At 45.7% G+C, this 20,918-nt stretch overlaps 1 protein-coding gene across 1 annotated transcript in view; it reads left to right on the top strand.

Moving 5' to 3' along the window:
• The window catches only part of LOC147732888 (TGF-beta receptor type-2-like), a 407,586-nt gene that overhangs the window by 346,723 nt on the left and 39,945 nt on the right, over positions 1-20,918 (top strand). Inside the window, exons 5-6 of the mRNA XM_086957433.1 lie at positions 545-686; positions 20,008-20,135. Coding sequence (XP_086813559.1) covers positions 545-686; positions 20,008-20,135 — 270 coding nt within the window. The remainder of the gene's footprint in view (positions 1-544; positions 687-20,007; positions 20,136-20,918) is intronic.

The raw sequence follows: 20,918 nt of genomic DNA, 5'->3' as shown, positions 1-20,918 counted from the left end.
AATTATTCTTCGTACGATGGTCGCTGCATGTCAGTGTTTGTTGATCCCATCCATCCGAGCTCCCATAAATCCATCCACCTTTTTCATCCACCATTCTCCAATCTTCCTTCTAACCAACCATTCATGCAGTCATCCGAAGCGAATACTCATCCCTGAAATTCCTGCCCATGTATCGGATCACAGAGGTGAAGTACATCTGCAGGGCATGTGGCATGGGTATGGCAGGTGTCCCCCTAAATTTCATGGCACCACTGATTCCATCGATCCCTGTTTTATTCTTCTGGGTAGAGAAGATGGCAGAGTAAAAACTGCCAACTTATAGTCCTACAACTGCTTTGTTTTCCCTTCCAGCTTCACTTAGTTAGCCCAAGTAAAAATCTTACAGTTTGACAACCACATAAAGTAATGATGCATCTTCCAGACAGTTTGCTCACTGGGCATGTTAAGATTTAATTTCCTATTCCTGATTTGTGCAAAAGTGTTGATGAGTGCTGAACCCACTTCACTGTAATGTCTTTAACACTGCTTTCCTGTCCTTGGCCAGGTTGGCACTGCCAGGTACATGGCCCCTGAAGTTCTGGAGTCTAGAGTCAATCTGGAAGATCTCGAGTCCTTCAAACAAATGGATGTCTACTCAATGGCGCTGGTTCTGTGGGAGATGGTCTCCAGGTGTGATGCGGTTGGAGGTAAGATTATTGCCTACAAACATGGATCCTTTTTCATTACTATTTACAGAGGTCCTGTTTACAGAGGTCCTCTTGCCCAGTCTTACATCATAAGCAATCACCAACAATGCAATTCTGGATTGTTTGTTTGATGACGTCTGATTGGGTTGTCAAACCTATTGTGACATCATTCAACTGATGGCCCCTTTAAAGGTAGGTGTCTACTGCATTTGTACACCTCTGGCACGTGACAGCTTTCATCACGTCCACTATGACAATTGTGATGATTAAATCAATAAAACAATGTCTAAATCCGCCATGCACCAGCCTGTATGAGTTTCTACACGTCTCTCAAACACTGTTTCTTCTTTCATGTGGACTAACAGAGCAGCACTGCAACATTTCAATACATTTAGAAGGTGTATTTCAGATTGGAGGCAGAGGCTTGAGTAGCAACAATATTGTGGCATGGGTGTCCCTGCCTGTGCTTCCCTTTTCCATACGATAGATCCCACATGGAAAGCATTTGTATTTACATCTATGAACTTCACAATATAATCTGTGGTTAGTGAGTAGGGCTGTATGAATACCCAGCGAAGCCACATCCGTTGCAACCACCGCAATGTACCTTTGCATTTTAAGGCCATTGTGTAGTCATACAGCTTCAAAATCGAAGTAATGATAAGGTTTAGAGGGAATGCTTGAAAGCCCATCTTCTAGAAGGCAGATGATACTCAAGGAGATACTCTGTCCACCTAGCATGCCTACAGATTCTACCTCCTGCTTTGAGAGATTTGGGATTTGGTTAGTGGCGTGTGGAATATCTGCCTGCTTAAGATTCCAAGTAATGCTACATTACTTACCGGTAATCCTCATTACTCCTGGTCCCGTTGTCCTCGGCCCATTCATTACTTATGGAGATTACTATCTCCTGACAGAAAATCAAAACAAGAGGAATGCTGGGATATACCTACTGCCCCTCCCCCCGGGAGTATAAAGGTAGTACCTACCCAGCAGACCTCCTGTACTAACAAGCCCAGACAGGAAGGCCGGCCGCCCGGGAGGGAGGGAGGGGCGTATGAATGGGCCGAGGACAACGGGACCAGGAGTAATGAGGATTACCGGTAAGTAATGTAGCATTACCCCCAGGTCCCTTATGTCCTCGGCCCATTCATTACTTATGGAGAAATACCAAAGCAGAAAAAGCCGGCCTTCCCAACCCAAACAGAAGCCAACCCAGGAAACCACACCAAGGCAGCAACCGCAGAAGGAAAAAGGAAGAACCGGGGAAACCCCAGGCAGAGCCCCCGACAAGAGGGACCCCAACCAGACCAGCAGACACCCAACAAGAGCAAGGGCGCACAGCCAGAAGACCAGACCGGTCACCAGCGAGGCCAACCAGCCCACCACCGGAACACCCGACAGCCAACCAGCGACAGGGCGAACACAGACACCCAAGCCACAACAGGCAAGGGGACAACAGCAGAAGAGAGGCCAAACGAAGAGAAAGGCCAAGAACCACCAGGCCAAAAAGCCAGAAACGGGCAGGAGAAGACAACCCACGCCAGAACCGGCAGGAGACAAGCGGACCAGAGGAACCAAAGGGCCAACCTAGAATAACAGCTGAAGCCCACCAGAACTCGACCCGAAAGTCAAGACCGAGCCCAAGGCCAGGGAAAGAGAGAAACCCCAGACACCAGGGAACGAAGAGCAAACCCGAGGAAGCCAAGCCACCAGGTCCCGCAAGACGAGGACACAAGGCAAAGGGAACCCGCCCCACCAGGAAACCCGAGCAGGAACAACCAACAAGGGCAACCAACCGGGACAAGAGACCCGGAAAAAGAGGAAAGGGAACCGAAGGAACCCCAGGAACCCCAAAACAGAACTCCAGCCAAAGCGGAGGAAACGGGAGCAGGAATCAACAGCCCGAAGAAGGCAAACCTGAACACCAAAGCAGGAGAGCAACCGGACGGGCCAAGGACCCGGAGGACCCAAGACAACAGCAAGGGAACCACGAAGGACACAACAACCACAGCCAAGGCAAGCCAAAAGCAGAAAAAGGCCAGGCACAAAGACCCCAAACAGCCCAAGCAAAGGGCCGGGGCAGAAACCCAGAGGCCAGAGAGACAGAGGCAAAACCACCCCAGAGGACCTCACAGAAGCAACCGCAGCCAGGGAGGAAAGCACAAGTAAACCACAACCCCCAGCCCGGCAAGACCCAAGGCAGGGCCAGCACAGGGGACGAACCCCGCACGGCGAAAGCCGCAACCAGGGATACAGGCAGGAAGCCCAAGCCGAAGCCAAAGCAACCCGCAGAACCAACCCAAAACAAGGGAAGGACAAAGGGGGCAAGACCCCAACAGAGCATAGGCCCGAGAGCCAACAGCCCCGCCGAAGCCCCAACGAACCCCAGAAGAGGCAAGAAGGGGAAACAAGAAGGCAACAGCGTGACGGCCAGAAACAAGAACCAGACCGGAACACACCACAACCATAAGCAACCGGAACCCCACGACGCAGGGACCAGACACCCCACAGGCATACAGGGCACCCGCAAAGAAGCGCCAAGCCACCCATGAAACTCCCAGAAGACACTCCACCAGGCAGTCCAGGACCGCAGAAAGAGCCCAACCAGGAAACCCAGAGCAGGACGCACAAACAGAAGGCAGACCAGCCCAGAGCAGGAGCCAACAGGGAGGAAGCCCAAGGCAACAGGCCACCACAGAAAGCCACGGCCGAAAGCCAAGCAGAAGCAAACGCAGGCCACAGCAACTAGCGCAGCGCGCCTCCCACACGGCCAAGCAACGGGGAGATGCGCTGAGCGACCCGGAAGACACGGGGAAGAGGGGCCCTCGCCCCAAAGGGCCCAGAAACCGGAACACCGGCCAGGAGGAAGTCATGCCGCCCAGCAAGCCCGGCAGGCCGGAAGGCAGACCCAGCAGACAACCCGGGAGAAAAAAACCACAGGCCCAGGAGAGGCAACAACAACAGCCCCCTGCACCACACCCAAAACCAGAAGAGGCAGGGAAGAAAACCAAGGAAGAGGCCAAACGCACCCCACAGCTCCAGGCGGCCAGGCAGAACCAACCAGGCCAGACCAAGCCACCGAGCAGATAGCGGAGCGCGGGAACAACCTCCAACCCCCAGAACAGGAGGCACGACAGGACCCGGCAGCCGCCAGGAGTCACCAGGCAGACCACACAGCAGACATAGGAGGGGACGCCAGGAAACAGCAGAACCCAGCAAAGGGAAGGCCACAGCACCAGAAGGACCAAGCAGGCCCCCCCCACCACGCACCACGCCTGACAACAGGCGCAGGCCGGGAGGATCAGAACAGCCGGACCCAAGGCAGCAAAAGACACCCAAGCAGAGGCAGAGCGGAAGAGCACCCCAAAGAACCAACGGCACCCACGAGAGGAACCAGGCGCAGCCAAGGCTAAGGAGGGACCAGGAACCCGGAAGGGAAGAACCAGGATCCCCAAGCAGGGCAGAGGCCACAACAGCCAGCCCGCAGAGGAGGCAAGACCACCGAGGAAGAACAGGACGGCAGGCCAACCTGAACGAGGGGAGCCCACAGGACCCACCGCACAGCGGCCCAAGAAGCAGGAACAACGACCCCGCACCAGACGGGGCAGAGAGCCGGAGCAGAAGGCAACCCAAACAGGCCGCCGAAGCAGAAAAAGAAGAGACACCGGCCTCAGAGCACCAGAGGGCAAGCCGCAAACCAGCAGGCAGGGAAACCCCAACCACACAGGGGACCCACGAGCAAGCAAAGGCAGGAGCAGCAAAAGAACCAGCCACCACAGAGGCGACCGGAACCCAAGCCAGAAACAGAAAGGGCAAACAGCCCCAGAGGCGACAAGAGCAGGGGAATCCTCGAAGAAGAGAACCAAGGGAACAGACCCCCGGAACGTCCACCCCAGGAGAACCGGGGACAGCCGAAGGGAGCGCGGACCCCCGAAACAGCAGCAGCAGGAAACCCCAAAAGGGAAGGTAGCACAGAGCCCACAAACAAGCCCCGACACCAAACAGAGGCGCAAAACCGCCAGAGCGGAGGCCAAAGAAAACGCCGCACAGGGGACCGGATCGACAGTGGGCAAAGCGCCAACCAACACAGAGAAAGGAAGCGCCAGCCAAGGCAACCCAGGAGGCGGACGAGCAGTAACACGGCAGCGAGGAGCCCACGACAAGAAGAAAGGCACCCACACCCAGCCGCAACGGAACAGGCAGCAAGGACAACAAGGAAAGCACCCCGCACAGCCACTCATACAGACCCCCGCACAACAAGTGCACAGGAAGGTCAAAGGAAACCCCACACCCAGAAGGGAAGAGGATCACAGAGCCACCAGACCCAGAACAAAACAGGGGCCAAAGAATAGCCCAACCAGCCACCACGGCAGGCAGCAGCGTACACACCCCTCCAGACCCGGGCCCAGGAAACACCCCAGAAACCCAGACCCAAAGCCCAGCGCCCCACCAAGAAGCGTGGCGAGTCGAAGGGAGGCATGAACCAAGGGCGGCAGCACTAAAGACTGCAGAGGCAGCAACAGAACACAACCACTCCCCCAGGACCACCCACCGCCAAGTCGTCCGCCCAAATCGAAAGGGCACGACAGGCAGATCGGCAGGGACAGAGCAGCCCCACCACAGAGGTAGGTAGCCAAGAAGAGAGTAAGGGACAGCAGCGGCCCAGCAGCCACGCAACAGACGCAGCAAACTCGCTCTCAACAGTGCAAAGCCACAAAGCGAGGCAGCACAAAGCAAACAACCGTACAGTGCGCACCCCGGACAGAAAGCCACAGGCCAACAACACACCGACGTCGGGAGCAGAGAGCGGCAACACACAGGAAACCCCGCCAACACGACAAACACAAGATGGGGGAAAACCAGTACAAAGACAACAGCAAAGTACAGGATGTGGAACCAACAAGGACCGAACTCGGGACACCAGCCCCAAAGCCGGCAGTATGTGCATGAATGAAACACGCACAGGCATCACAAGCACACTGTCGAGAAAAACGCTGCAGCACCAGGCAGGACACAGTACTGGCAGGCATGAGGCATCCGAGGCATCCTGCATAGGCACCCCAAGAAAAAACTCCTGAGAAACGCCTCCACCACAGGCTGGACTCCGCAGCGGCCGCTACGAGACATCCGAGGCAGGAGAGCCAAACCTGCAGGGAGAGAGACACAAAGCCAGCAGCGCAGCACATCAGAAACAGAGCAACCGGCTAGACACGCTGCAGCCGGCTGACAAGCCCCGGCTGCAGCGGTGAACAGGAAACCACACTCGGACAGGGGGAGCAAAATAACACCGCAAAGCGGGACTCACCCGGAGCGGGGGCCCGAGCAGCTCCAGAAAGGCCCCCACACCAACAGCCGGATCCGAGAAAGAAACACCAGCGCAGCGCGTCTCCCACCCGGCCAGGCACGGGGAGACGCGCTCAGCGACCCGGAAGGAACCGGGAGGCGGCGCACCAGCCGCAAAGGGCCGGAAACCCGGAAGAACGGCTGCAAGGAAGTCAATCCCCCCCAGCAAGCCCGGCAGGCCGGGGGGGAGACACAACAGGAACCACACCCCTGCCCGAGAAGCCAGGCAGCCGGGCAGGAGGATCCAGACGAGCACAGCACGCCACTCAAGCCCAGCAGGAGCCGGTGCAGCCTCGCTCAGCAATCACAGCATCCATCAGTCATTCTGTCGAAGACAGAAAAAAAGAACAGGAGGTCTGCTGGGTAGGTACTACCTTTATACTCCCGGGGGGAGGGGCAGTAGGTATATCCCAGCATTCCTCTTGTTTTGATTTTCTGTCAGGAGATAGTAATCTCCATAAGTAATGAATGGGCCGAGGACATAAGGGACCTGGGGGTAATGGGCCCAGCTCAAATCTGCCAGATAGTATAAGACAAATTGTTGCTCACTTTATAAGGGAGTATGTAGGTACTTAAAATATAGAGAGTGTAACAAAAGACATGGGTTATCTCAGATTAAGCCCAGCCCATTGGTTAAACGTTATATCCAGATATGTAGAATCCAAAGAGAAACAAATTTCCACTCGGCCATCACTCATTTAACACCATGTGAAGATGGTCTAATGTGTAATACGACCAGGGTGTTCCTTGAAGGTATTACTGAACTTATTGGATCAAGTATACATTAGGGCCCTATTATGATGTGGACGGAAACAGCTCCGACCATCGGTCGGACCCTTTCCGACCGCATCGTAATATGCCAGTTGGATTCCTTTCCAACCGCCTCATTACATTGGAGGCAGTTGGAAAGGAATCCAATGGTCATTCCGACTGGCTTCCAACGGGCTCAGAGAGCCTGTCCGCCAGTTGGAATGCAGCCAGTAATCCCAAGGGCGGCTCTTTCCGCCCTTGAGATTACTATGTCGGGTTCCAGCAGCCTCTCCCTGCCGGCCTTTCCGCCACAGAAAGGAGTTACAAGGAATGTTGGATTACTGCATTTTCGGTATTTCCAGTTTTCAAGTAGAACATGAAAGAAAAATGGGCAATTTCTGAAGGTATTTCGGTGCAGTAATTATAAGTCTCAGTGTAATTTCTCATTTCTAAGTGCATTCACTCATACCAAAATCACAGACGCCTGCTATATCAGTATTTGTGGGAGGAGACATACCAATTATTGACCAACTTGCAATGCATTCCAGAGTTAAAGTCAAACTTACTTGATAAAAACTTGATTTAAGGAAATTCCAGTGTTGGATCAGCAAATTTTTGTGTGTGGGAGGACTTGATAAACTATAGATTACAGTGTAATAAAAAAACATATGACAGTAATGGGCGTTTTAGAGCAAAGTAGACCAAAAATGGTTCACGAGGAAAGCATCTAAGGTAAGTTTTCAGGATAACCAGTTGCCAAGTACATTATTCCGATATAGGTTCACTGTATGTAAATTGATACTAGGTGGATATAGTGAATGGATGCCTGAATAACACATTTATATAGCGCACAAGACTGTTTTGGCCTACATTGGCCAATGAAAAGCTGATATGGTTCACTTTGGTCCTAGTGAAACAACAGTGGACAGCTTTGATCTGGAGGAAGGCATGCTTCTGTATCATGCCGTAGGGTGTCATGTAATCTTTTCTCCAATCATACTATGACATATTATTTTTCTAATTATTTTTGTGGCAGGCGTTTGAAGCTCCATCTTGGGAGTGCCTACCAGCTTCTTCTAAATATCAACATAAATGACTGCGAGGAAAAGATATGAGCATGGATGCAGTGGCGGTGGTGGGGAACGTTGGCAGGGGGTGGAGCGGGGGAGTTTAGATAAAAAAAGAAGTCTAACCTTGTCATCGCCAGTCACTAGCCACAGCCTCTTCTCTGCCCTCGCTGTTTTCCTGTCTCCCAGAAGCACCCAGGCTCCCTAAGCCAATCACGACGCTGCTGTCACCGTTACAGCAGTGTCCAGATTGGTCTGAGCGCCGTGGTTTGGCGCTCAGACTGGGACTGTGAGGCTAAATTTGGTGCAGCAGCAACCACTCCTCCTCCCTCTCCCTGTGAAAAGCCCAGCCCCAACCCCACCTGGTTCGCTCCTAGCAGAAGAAGAAAATAATAATGTAGCGTTATTAATGTTGCGTTATTTTAATTTTCTTTTACTTTTTACACTTAATGGGGTGACACCCCTCCTCCTTAGTGGATGAGCCGCGCCTGAATAGATGGTGGAACTTTGCGCTGCTCCTGCACAGCTGCTGGGAATATGGATGCAAAAAAATGTGCACCAAACTGAGATGAAAGTAGACTTGTAATATGAGAGCAATGTACATTTTAGTTTAGGATCTTCTGTAGCTTAAATTTAAGAACGGTTCTTGCAGATGAAAGGAACTTGGGGACAGATGAGCAATGCATTTTAAAGAACGGTTCTTGCAGATGAAAGGAACTTGGGGACAGATGAGCAATGCATTTTAAAGAACGGTTCTTGCAGATGAAAGGAACTTGGGGACAGATGAGCAATGCATTTTAAAGAACGGTTCTTGCAGATGAAAGGAACTTGGGGACAGAGTAGCAATGCAGATGAGCAATGCATTTTAAAGAACGGTTCTTGCAGATGAAAGGAACTTGGGGACAGATGAGCAATGCATTTTAAAGAACGGTTCTTGCAGATGAAAGGAACTTGGGGACAGATGAGCAATGCATTTTAAAGAACGGTTCTTGCAGATGAAAGGAACTTGGGGACAGATGAGCAATGCATTTTAAAGAACGGTTCTTGCAGATGAAAGGAACTTGGGGACAGATGAGCAATGCATTTTAAAGAACGGTTCTTGCAGGTGAAAGGAACTTGGGGACTGATGAGCAATGCATTTTAAAGAACGGTTCTTGCAGATGAAAGGAACTTGGGGACAGATGAGCAATGCAGATGAGCAATGCATTTTAAAGAACGGTTCTTGCAGTTGAAAGGAACTTGGGGACAGATGAGCAATGCATTTTAAAGAACGGTTCTTGCAGATGAAAGGAACTTGGGGACAGATGAGCAATGCATTTTAAAGAACGGTTCTTGCAGATGAAAGGAACTTGGGGACTGATGAGCAATGCATTTTAAAGAACGGTTCTTGCAGATGAAAGGAACTTGGGGACAGAGTAGCAATGCAGATGAGCAATGCATTTTAAAGAACGGTTCTTGCAGATGAAAGGAACTTGGGGACAGATGAGCAATGCATTTTAAAGAACGGTTCTTGCAGATGAAAGGAACTTGGGGACAGATGAGCAATGCATTTTAAAGAACGGTTCTTGCAGATGAAAGGAACTTGGGGACAGATGAGCAATGCATTTTAAAGAACGGTTCTTGCAGATGAAAGGAACTTGGGGACAGATGAGCAATGCATTTTAAAGAACGGTTCTTGCAGGTGAAAGGAACTTGGGGACTGATGAGCAATGCATTTTAAAGAACGGTTCTTGCAGATGAAAGGAACTTGGGGACAGATGAGCAATGCAGATGAGCAATGCATTTTAAAGAACGGTTCTTGCAGATGAAAGGAACTTGGGGACAGATGAGCAATGCATTTTAAAGAACGGTTCTTGCAGATGAAAGGAACTTGGGGACAGATGAGCAATGCATTTTAAAGAACGGTTCTTGCAGATGAAAGGAACTTGGGGACTGATGAGCAATGCATTTTAAAGAACGGTTCTTGCAGATGAAAGGAACTTGGGGACAGATGAGCAATGCAGATGAGCAATGCATTTTAAAGAACGGTTCTTGCAGAGGAAAGGAACTTGGGGACAGATGAGCAATGCATTTTAACGATTTCAAATGCACTGATTCAGTGTTTGTGACCATTAAAGTGCTTTTTCATAGATACTAATCCCATCTTCAGAGTCAGAAAAGTTTTTTTGACTCCTACAAATGGCTTCCGAATGGATCCCGATTCAGTATCTAGAAGAGGAGTGTTGTAGGAGCACCTTCTAAATACTGAATTTTTATCTAATGTATCATTTTTTCCCCCCACAGAAATCCAGACTCAAAACATTAAGGGCCAGATTTACTGACAATGTGCGCCAAGGGTGCACCACTTTTTTGGAGCTGCCATGACACAAAATGTGTTTTGGGATTTAGAAGGCAACACAAAGCCCGATTTACATGCCTTCACATGGTTTTGTAAAAAACAAGTAACACATGGCAGCGCATAGCATTGCTTTGCGTTACTTTGCATCAAGGAGATATTAAGTGGGTGGAGCATGGGCGTTACCATGCCTCCACACATGTATTTTGACAGTAACCCATATTTACTAAAGTCTGTAAACCTGGGACAGTGCCAAAATGGTGTGTCTACCCGAGGATGGCATAATAAGAAGACATATCTTTATTTTTCCTCGTTGCTCCCTCTTTCCACGTGTGTTGCATTTTCCCGCAAACCTACGAAGAGGAAAGAGCCACTAACAATAGTTTTTGTGTAGGAAGGTATCCCTGCACAAAAACTATTCTGACTACAAGACAGACACCCTTGTGTTGTGGCACATGGGTTCCTGCATTGGTGCTAGGCTATCACAAGTGTACCAGCACAGGGAGAGAGCAGAAGTGCGCCATACCTTAGTAAATATGGTGCATTTCCGCATTCTCCTTTTACTTAAACTTAAAAGTTCTCTTGCTGTGTTGCGTTAAAGTTTAGTAAATCTTGGCCTAATTTGTTTAGTAACATCTCAAAGGAGGTGATACCCCATGTGAAAAAAGGATGGGGTCCTCTTAGGAACCCTTCACCTTTGTGAATGTAAACAATCTTTGTTGAAGATTAGGCGGTGGTCCGTGGGATAAACTGTAAATAGAAAACAAACCTTTTCTTTTTTAAATCTGCCCCGTTTCATATTGGGAACATGGGCCACATTTAAAAAAAGGTTTTCCATATTAAAAAGCAATCACAGACATGTAATCTGCTGATCCCAGCAGGCCACCATTCCTGTGCTGGCCTCTTATTATAGTGAATTGGAGTCAGCAACCTACTAATCGGAATTTTAAGAACTGACCTATTAGTACATAGGTCAGTTCTTAAAATTATTTACTGACCAGTAATGCACTAGTTTTTTAGGGAGTCAGTGGCACAACATGGGCATAATGGAACTGGTGTTCCAGAGCACAAAATGAGTCACGCATCTAATCCTCATTATAGGATAATATACTTAAAGAAACTTCTGCAGCCCTTCCCTACAGAACAGAATCAGTTGGAATAAGGCCTCTGGCCTCCTAAGAAGGGGTGGACGAACATATTATTATATTAGCAAAATGAGAAACAAGCAAAATCAACCTTTTATTTTAACTCATCAGCAGAGCGAAATTGGGTTTCAAAAAATCGCCTATATTCACTCTGCAGGCAAACCTGAGGAATGGGTGTATTTTGCGGTTCGTGCACATTGTGTAGTTCTCCCAGTTAAAACCAGGTTAAAGAGAACCACGTTAGCTGCCCACATTGACCAAGACCCGAATAGTTTATGTGGCACATGCGGTGTTCAATTAGCCTTGTTTCAGTATGAGAACCACACAAACTGCTCAAACAAAACAGTTATTGATTTTTCGACTTTTTAGGTTGAAGCATACCAGACAGTGCAGCTGTCTGGTATGCTAAAGACTTATTGGGGACATCCTTTCCTGGGAATGCACCCTAATGATTGCTTACCTTTGGCTATGTGGTTTGTAACTAACATTTGCTTGCCTTCTATTTGCTGGCTTTATATATTTTAGGCTGTCTACGTGGAGCATAGCCCATTTACCTGGCTCATTGTATTCTTTCCCTAGTGCTCGCTTTCTGTAAATAGGCCTTTAAATTTTGTTCTTATCATGTGATATTTGCTGTGCATTGAAAGACATAAGTCATATGTCATACTCTGTCTTCAGAGCGAGCTTGTAGTTTAATTTTCTTTCTCTGATTTCAATGGGAGAGGATTAATGTGACAATCTTGCTGGCTACTGGGGTTTTGAAAAGAAAGGCTTTTTCTAGCACACAATAAAATATAAATGTCGTTAAATGAGCTGTGCAAATATTTCAGACTATATCAGAATTAGAAAAGCACAATTCTGAAGTTTGGTGCGATCAAAACAAATTGATACACTTAGTGATGCCATTTCAACACATAATTATTAGTGCGCAGTATAGTTTAATCAGTAAAAGCAATGTAACTGTCATTTCAATTGAAATGTGCTGTCTGCAATGTCAGTGCACTACCGAACCATGCATGCTCCACACTACCCACTTCACTCTACACCACTCTACTACACTTTAAGCCACTCTACGTCCCTCTACTCTAATCCACTGTACGACGTGCCACTCCACTCTACACCACACTATGGCACTCTACCCCATGCCACTGCAGTCCACGCCACGCCACGCCACTCCACTCCACAACACCCCACTTTGCGCCTCTCCACTCTACGGCCCTCCACTCAATGCCACTCTATGACACTTTGCTGCACTCTACACCACTGCACTCTACGCCACTACACTCTACGACACTCAATGACACACCACTCTACTCTATGACAAGACACTCTACACTACACCACTTCATGCCACTCTGCGACAATCTGAGACATTATGTCAGCAAAGTGATCCCCTTTGGGTGAACTTAAATGTAAATAACAATTTTACACCAACACAAAACAATCATCCAATAGTATACATATAATGCGGAGCAGCAAAGAACTAACATGAATCAATCATACAGAAAATTTTGTACACTTTATTTGGGTAAATTATCAACAAATTAATACACAGTACATTATAAGGAATCAAAATAAAATATTCAAAATAAAATATTCATTAAAATCATGGGACAGTACATAAGGAAAATAGTTCCAATTAAAAAGGGGAGAAGAGGACCACCAGTGTTGCAATCATTACATTAAGCAACTCCAATTTCATAAATTCCACAGTTTTTATAGGAGTTCCTTATCTTTAGTAGCTTGGTGCTTCTCCACCCATATAAAGCATCGACGCGTTTCGGTTTATGGCACATATGATTCCAAAGCCAAAAAACCTTCCTCAGGAATTAAAATTAATAATATCCCATAAAACCACAATGTCTGAAAGAGATAAGTACACACAAATATAAGATATACAAACATTTAACTGATTGATTGCAATTTAAAACCATGAAGTACAATACTGCTCCTAGGACACACACTTGCTCACAATTGCTCACAAAACTTAAGTACAATTTACACTACATACATCATTTAGAACATAATTCTTATTATGCCTTTCTAAAAAGTGCATATATGCCATGATGGTCATTAGAAATTCTATGCAGATGTATCAAGAAAATAATGCGATAAGTCACTACTACCACCTGACCAATCCCCTTTGCTTTAGGTAAACGATGTCGTTCACAACACTGGGTATCAGATAGTATGTCCATACCAGTGTGCATATTAACAAAGGTATACAAATAAAAGGTTACCTTTGTGGTATTTCAGACGAAAATTCTCACGAATAAGGTCACTGTCTATTTCTCCACCACCTTCTGGGTGTATCTAAAATGAGTAACCAATGTTAAGTATATGTATGCCATAGTGCAAGTCCATATCCACACCATCCTAATAGTAAACTAAGGTGACCATACAATATATCTAACTGCAAATGCCTCCCCCAGCCGGATGTTTTAAATCTTCATTATTCTATTTTGTATTCAGGCATTAACCAGTGTAGATCTTTATTAGGCACCCATTCAGGGATATAGGCACAGGCAAGTCGATACAAGAGGGGTAGTTATACAAGGCTAAACCCGAGAAATGATGAACATATATTTGTAAGCACCCCATTAATGTGACGATGCTAAATCCGAAAGACGGTAGACATCTATTTGTCAACACCCCATTAATATATATTCCTAAGACAAGCCAAAGCCAATATGATAGAGACTGGGCCATATACACTCAGTTCAGTCATAGTGTATATATAATAAACGTATGGGCCAGATTACATACCTTGAAGATTTACAAAGTGCGTATAGAAATATACTGCATCAGGGAATCAGTAAAAGACGGCAAAATGTCACGTCTCGTTTTCAATCAAGGCCTCCTATGTAGTCAGACCGCCCGCAGTCTATAGAATTAAAACAGACTCGGGGTTAGTGCTATACCAAGAGAGAAAATGATAATCTCTATTTCGTCCATTTCGGAAAATCACATACCTGCTAGAAGATAAGTCATGGGCCGCAACGTGGGGTACTGCGTCGTTATACCTCCGCTATTAAAGGGCAACTCTCGAACTGCAGCATATATACTTGTAAAAAACGCGCGTATCCAAGAGGACAATATCCGGGAAAGTAATCACTTCCGGGTCAGGCTCAAAAGGATGTAATAAACGAAGGACTATACAAATCGTCTCTTGCAATGAGAACTGCCCACGATGAACCTTGTTACTAGCTATATGCACGGATTGCAAATAACAAACAACGGACTGCTTCGTATCCCATTTACGTGGCACAATAACAGCTCACCATGTATTTTTTGGAAAGGAAAGCCAAAATAATGTGCATAACAGCAAACACTCAGAGTCAGCCATATTACATAAATCGTCCTCTGTGCGTTATATCTAGGACAATAATGAATATACATGCATGTTGTCCCAAAATCGTCAGCTGTACCGACGGGATTACATTCATGTCACAATGAATGACAATGATTAAAAATAGTCTGCATTAAAGAAACAATCAACATTTTGTCCTAAACAGAATGTGCCGCAACATAGACATTACATTTGTGTCCCAATAATGACAGTCATTGCGCATAGTGTAAACAAACATATATGCCAGTAATAGGCATTACATTTATGTCCCAATAATGACAATCATTGCGCATAGTGTAACAAAACATATAATTAACGTATATATAAATGTATACCTAACTCATAACACCAGCAATAAAGAGACTTTTTATAGTGCATAGTTATCATTGAATACACATTTCATAATACATCGATGTCACTGAACTATGGATAAACAAATATTTATCCTTTTATTTTCTAATAAATCCCCATACAAAACCATCAGTATATGTACATATATATATTGAATTTCATAATATGTATAGGGTCCAGTCAAGGTATTTAATCATTGACTGTCAACTAAACAACAGCTCTTCAAGGAGGCCTATGACAATCGAGTAGCTTATTACTAGTTAAAATATTTCACATATATACATAAGTACATGATGCAGACATCAATAAGCAATATTTTACCCCATCGATATAAATTGTATGGGTACTTTAACCAAATATTGTTAGACTACATAAACATAGACATCAAAAACCCTACAGCTTGATTAGTTCTAGTTCCAGCCCCATTGTCCAATGGGAATTTTAAATGCAGTAGTCTAACGAATCTAATATATTGATTTTTGGATGGACAATCTGAGACATGCCACTCCACTCCACTGTACACCACTCCACCCAATGACCCTTCACTCTATGCCACTCTACAACACGCCACTGTACGACACACCCCTTCACTCTAGGACACTCCATTCTATGCCACTCCATTCTATGACACGCCACGCTACACCATTCTATTCTACGCATGCTACTCCACGCTACGCCATTCCACTCTATGTCACTCTACGACATGCCACTGCACTCTACCCCACTCCTCTGCACTCCATGCCATTCTACACCACTCCACTCCACGCTGCTCCCCTCTACAACACTCAATGATACGGCACTCTATGACACTCCACTCCCCTCTACGCCCCACACTATGACACTTCACTCTACATTTTACTTCACTCTACTCCAATCTATGAAATTCTACTTTCACTGTGTTACATTTTACTTGCTCTACTCCAGTCTATGAGATTGCACAACACTCTACGCAACTCCCTCTATTCCACTCCATGCCCCTTTACTCTACTCTACCCTACGACACACTACTCCATTATATGCCACTCCACTCTACGAACACTCTACTCCGTTCTACAACACTCCACTCTATGACACTCTACTGTTCGACACTCTACTCCACTTTATTGCACTCCACTCAAATCTACTGTACTCTACGAAACTCCACTCTATGACACTCCACTCTATGGCACTCCACTCTGACACTCCATTCCGCTCTATAGCACTCTAGTCCGCTCTATGAAACTCTACTCCACTCAACACTCTCTATGCCAGTCCACCCCACTTTACTCCAGTGTAGAACACTCTACTCTACAACACTCTGCTCCACTCTATGTCACTCTGCATTACAACACTTTACTCCACTTCACGCAACTCCCTCTATGCCACTTTACCTCAGTCTATGCGACCCAACTCTACTCTATGAAACTCTACTCACTCTAAGTCTCTCCACTGTACAACACTTCTTGCCACTCCACTCTATGACACTTTACTCCACACTACGACATTCCACTCTACTCTACAACACTCTACTTCACCTTATGACACTTTACTCCACTCCACTCAACCCCCTCTATGCCACTTAATTACACTTTACTCCACTCTACGGCCATTCACTCTACTCCACTCCACTCCTCTTTATTCTAGAACACTCTGCTCTACTCTACTCTAGGTCACTCTACCACACCCGATATCACTCCATTCTAAGGCACTCTATTTCACTCTACACCACTCCACACAATGACACTCAACTCCACTCTAAGCATCTCTACTCTATTTTACTCTACGTCACCCTACTTCCTCCACAACACTCCATGGTGCTCTACTCCACCCTATGACACTCTACTATACTGAACTCTATGCCACTCCACTTTACAACAATCTACTCCACTCTATGCCACTCTGCATTACAACACTTTACTCCACTTCACGCAACTCCCTCTATGTCACTTTACCTCAGTCTATGCGACCCAACTCTACTCTTTGAAACTCTACTCACTCTAAGTCTCTCCACTGTACAACACTTCTTGCCACTCCACCTATGACACTTTACACCACGCTACAACATTCCACATTACGGTACTCTGCTCCTCTACACACCTCCACTCTATGCCCCGCCACTTTTCTCCAAACTATGACACTTTACTCCCTCCAATCCCCTCAACCCACTATACTCTATGCATCTCCACGCCACGCCACTCCACTCTACTCTACAGCACACCACTATATTCCAAGCCACTAACTTTTAGTCATGCTAAACAGCTTCCACGCTGGTGTATAACATGGCTAAAACACATTGGCAAAGCTAATAGCTTTTGCATAGGCGCAACCTTTTGGTTTTGCCAATGTTTGTTTTCCCTTGGTAGGTAGAAGCGAATTTCACAAAATGCAGTCAGAATTGACTCAGGGCTACATTTGTGAAAAAAGGAGAGCAGGGTTGAAGTTAGAAGCTGGCAGCCGGTGCAGGGCCGGACTGGCTATCGGGCGTTTTTTGCTGGGGTGGCAGGGTGGGGCCCAGATTCACCGCAGAGGGGACAATTTTGTTGCTGGGGAGCTGCAGGAGCTTCCAAATGAACAATGCAAACAAATAGCGTTAAAGCCTGCTTTTTAAAACATTTGTTTTGCATTGTTTATTAAGGAAAGCTAGATAGCCAGACCGGCTCAGAGCCGGTGCAATTAAACGTCGGCACACAAAATACCAGGGCTGGTGGTCTTTACTCTATTACCCAACACTCCATGCCCCCTTTTCTCGCTCTTGCAGGTTCCTGCTTTCTACTTTTTGGATGGTTTTCCCGCCTTTCTCTCCCTTTGCCTTTCCGATCTGTGTTTCCCCTCTCTTGCACTCGATGAACATCTGATGCGGGGAAATAAGTGTGGTCCTCAAAGATAAGCGTTGTGGCTCGCACAGGCAGCCACCGGAATTCAGTGCTTAATTTAATTAAGCACTGAATTCCCTTCTGCATACTACGAATAAAAAAATCAGTGATAAGTAACAATGTTTCACTAAATTCACAGCAGAAGTGACATAATATACCCTTTCTTCTCTGGTGATGTCGCACATTAGCCCATTCATTTTTTTTTAATTAAGTAAGTCATGACTAAAAACGTGACAGTGATATTAAGCAAATACAAAAGCTAAATAAGCAAACAAAAGTTGACAAAAGTTAAAGGCATACTTTATAACAGAAAATCACTTGTCAGAATGTATAACGATGCAAAGGAACCCATAGAGGCTTCAAGTCTATATAAAGCTAACAATTGCCAAATGTGGCAAATGCCAAATTATGATCCTGATGGTGGAGAAGAGTTTGTTTTGGGTTTGAGGTATGTTAAGGGCACAGAGATGATTCAATGTCACCTTTCTTAGATTTTTCACAGCAACAGAAAGAGACAATGGGCCAGATGTACAAATCATTTTACTGGGCCGATTGCGACCGATAAAATGCATTTTGCCATGTAGAGAAGGCAACATGCCACTCTGTAACCGAATCGCATTTTGCTTTTGAGATTCAGTAATAGGAAGAGACGTGTTTAGGGCGTCCCTTCCTAATACCGAATAGCACTGGTATGTATGAATGTTTTGCAACCAGGAATGCGGTCGCAAAACATTCACAGTTACCACCAACTTTAAGTTGGTGGTAACCCATTCACATACAGGAAGGGGTCCCCTTTGTGAATGTTGGGGCCAATATTTTTTAGGAGTAGGCAGTGGTCTTATGGCCACTGCCTGATCTTAATTTTTTTTGCAATTCAAAATAGCTTTATTCGATTTTGAGAACAGAATCATAAAAGCACAAAGAATTACATATCAATAAAAACGTGAATAAAAACCTTTTTAAAATTCATTAATACAATAGTTAAAATATCATCTGTGTCCTTTCACCAGTTCATTTGATCTTAAAAAATTAAAAGGTAGCTTTTCATTTTTATTTTTGAAATGCATCCAAAACGGGCTGCATTGCAACAACAACAAAATATTGCTTTATTTAAGAAGCAATCACATACATGGTGGTCTGCTGACTCAGCAGGCCACCATCCCTCTGATTGTAACCATTCACACTGGGTCGCAAATCGCGACCTACCTCATGAATATTAATGAGGCAGGTCCATTTGCGAGTCACTGTGAATCACTTATAGTATCAAACACACTGTTGTACATTGCAGTTTGCGATTTCCTAATAGCAAATCACTCAAATTCGCTATTAGGAAATCGCAAACACACAATTTCGCACATCTGGCCCAAGGTAACTCCAGTGCAGGATGAAATCATCAAGCCTGTACTGGAGCATTTGAAGCATTGTGCATAGGAAGGGTCATATTTAAAAAACCATTTGTGCCTAAATTGAGTTTAGATATGGACAAAGTGGGCCACTTGAGTATTTATGGATTTTTAGGCGTGTTCACTCCATTTCTGATTGTAAAAAATAGAAAAGGAAGAATAACTGTGCTGGCAAAGGAGGAACAGGGGAGATCTTTGGGAATTTAGTAGATACCCTCAAGTTTGTGGTTTGTGGGTATTCACCATCGTTTCCAAAAGACTTGCATCTATTTGGAAAATGTATTTGTGACTAGTAATGTTACAAATCATGGGGAAAGGGTGCAAAAAAGATGATAAAACACCCTAACATCATCATATTCGACAGAGTTGTAGATGAAAAGATTGCTTTTAAAATGTATGTGTATATTTTTTAAAAGACGAATTTGCAATTTGAAAATAATAATAAACCATGCATTGGTTGGTAGAATAATTAAAAGATGTATTTAAAAAATAAAGAAAAGCAATGAACAGGTGGGTGGATTTTCATCAGAAATCTGCCTACATTCGATTAGATGTTACTTACGTGTGATTTCCAGGCGTATGTCTAGGATTGTGGTGAGTCCCCAAGAAGCTGTATTCTGATATGAAAGTAGATACTTATGAAACAACAATCTAGAGCTTTCACACATACTTTTTGTGAATTTGGCCCTGTGTACTGATCCTGGTTTTCTAAATGTTTTACAGAGGTGAAGAGCTACGAGTTGCCCTTCGGGTCAGTGGCTCGTGAGCAGCCCTGCATCGAGACCATGAGGGACATTGTACTGCATGGCCGGGGGCGACCACAGATACCCAGCAGCTGGTTGGTGCACCAGGTAACAAAAATGATCGAGAAAGAAATGAGTACATAAAAGTAGACAGTCATTCATGGAAACTCCTGCAAAGTTAATATAAAAAATACGTATCGCTGGCATCAAACAAATCTCATATCGCTTGAAGTCTTAATCAGATCTTACGGATGAAATGAAATGAAATGAAAGGGCATTTGTAGAGCGCATGGCTACCCGGGAGTGTCCCAGCGCTAAAAACCAACATGAAAAAGGGCTGACTAAGGAAACAGGAGAGTCTTGAGTTGTTTGCAAGCTTTATCATGCTATGTTCATCTGTAAAATGTATCCAAATTGGAGCCTCCAGATCCATGGAGCTACCACTGCGATTTTGTGAAGTTCTGCCTCAAACATTTTGCAGGACGGAAAAGTAAATAGTAAATCAGGGTGAGGAGGTTGCGGGATGTAACGGGTAACCCATTTTTCCTGAGCAACCAGGACTCCACAGCCATAGGCTTCTGGGTCTCAGGAGATGATTGTAGGTTAAGGATTTACCCACAGTTACATCTCCCAAAGAAACTAACAGAACAGACCTAATGCTTTGCAATTGAATGTAAGTGTGAGGCTTGAAACTCACTTCTTCCAATCGAGCACCATTGTTTGTGTAGGACTGTGTTCCCTACCCTGTATGTAAATGTTAGGATAGTGTTCAGAGGGCAATGAAGCAGGTGCAACCTTCTGTGGGCTCCGGGGTCAGCCCCAACCCAGCGGCTTAGGAGGAAACTCAACAATGTGTCTCTACTCAGGAATGAAGGATAAAGCAAGCATTAT

The sequence above is a fragment of the Lissotriton vulgaris genome, chromosome 2_1 (assembly GCF_964263255.1).
Source record: "Lissotriton vulgaris chromosome 2_1, aLisVul1.2, whole genome shotgun sequence".
NCBI classification, from domain to species: Eukaryota; Metazoa; Chordata; class Amphibia; order Caudata; family Salamandridae; genus Lissotriton; species Lissotriton vulgaris.
Note: the sequence above shows the minus strand (reverse complement) of the source record. Positions and strands in the feature narration are given on the sequence as shown.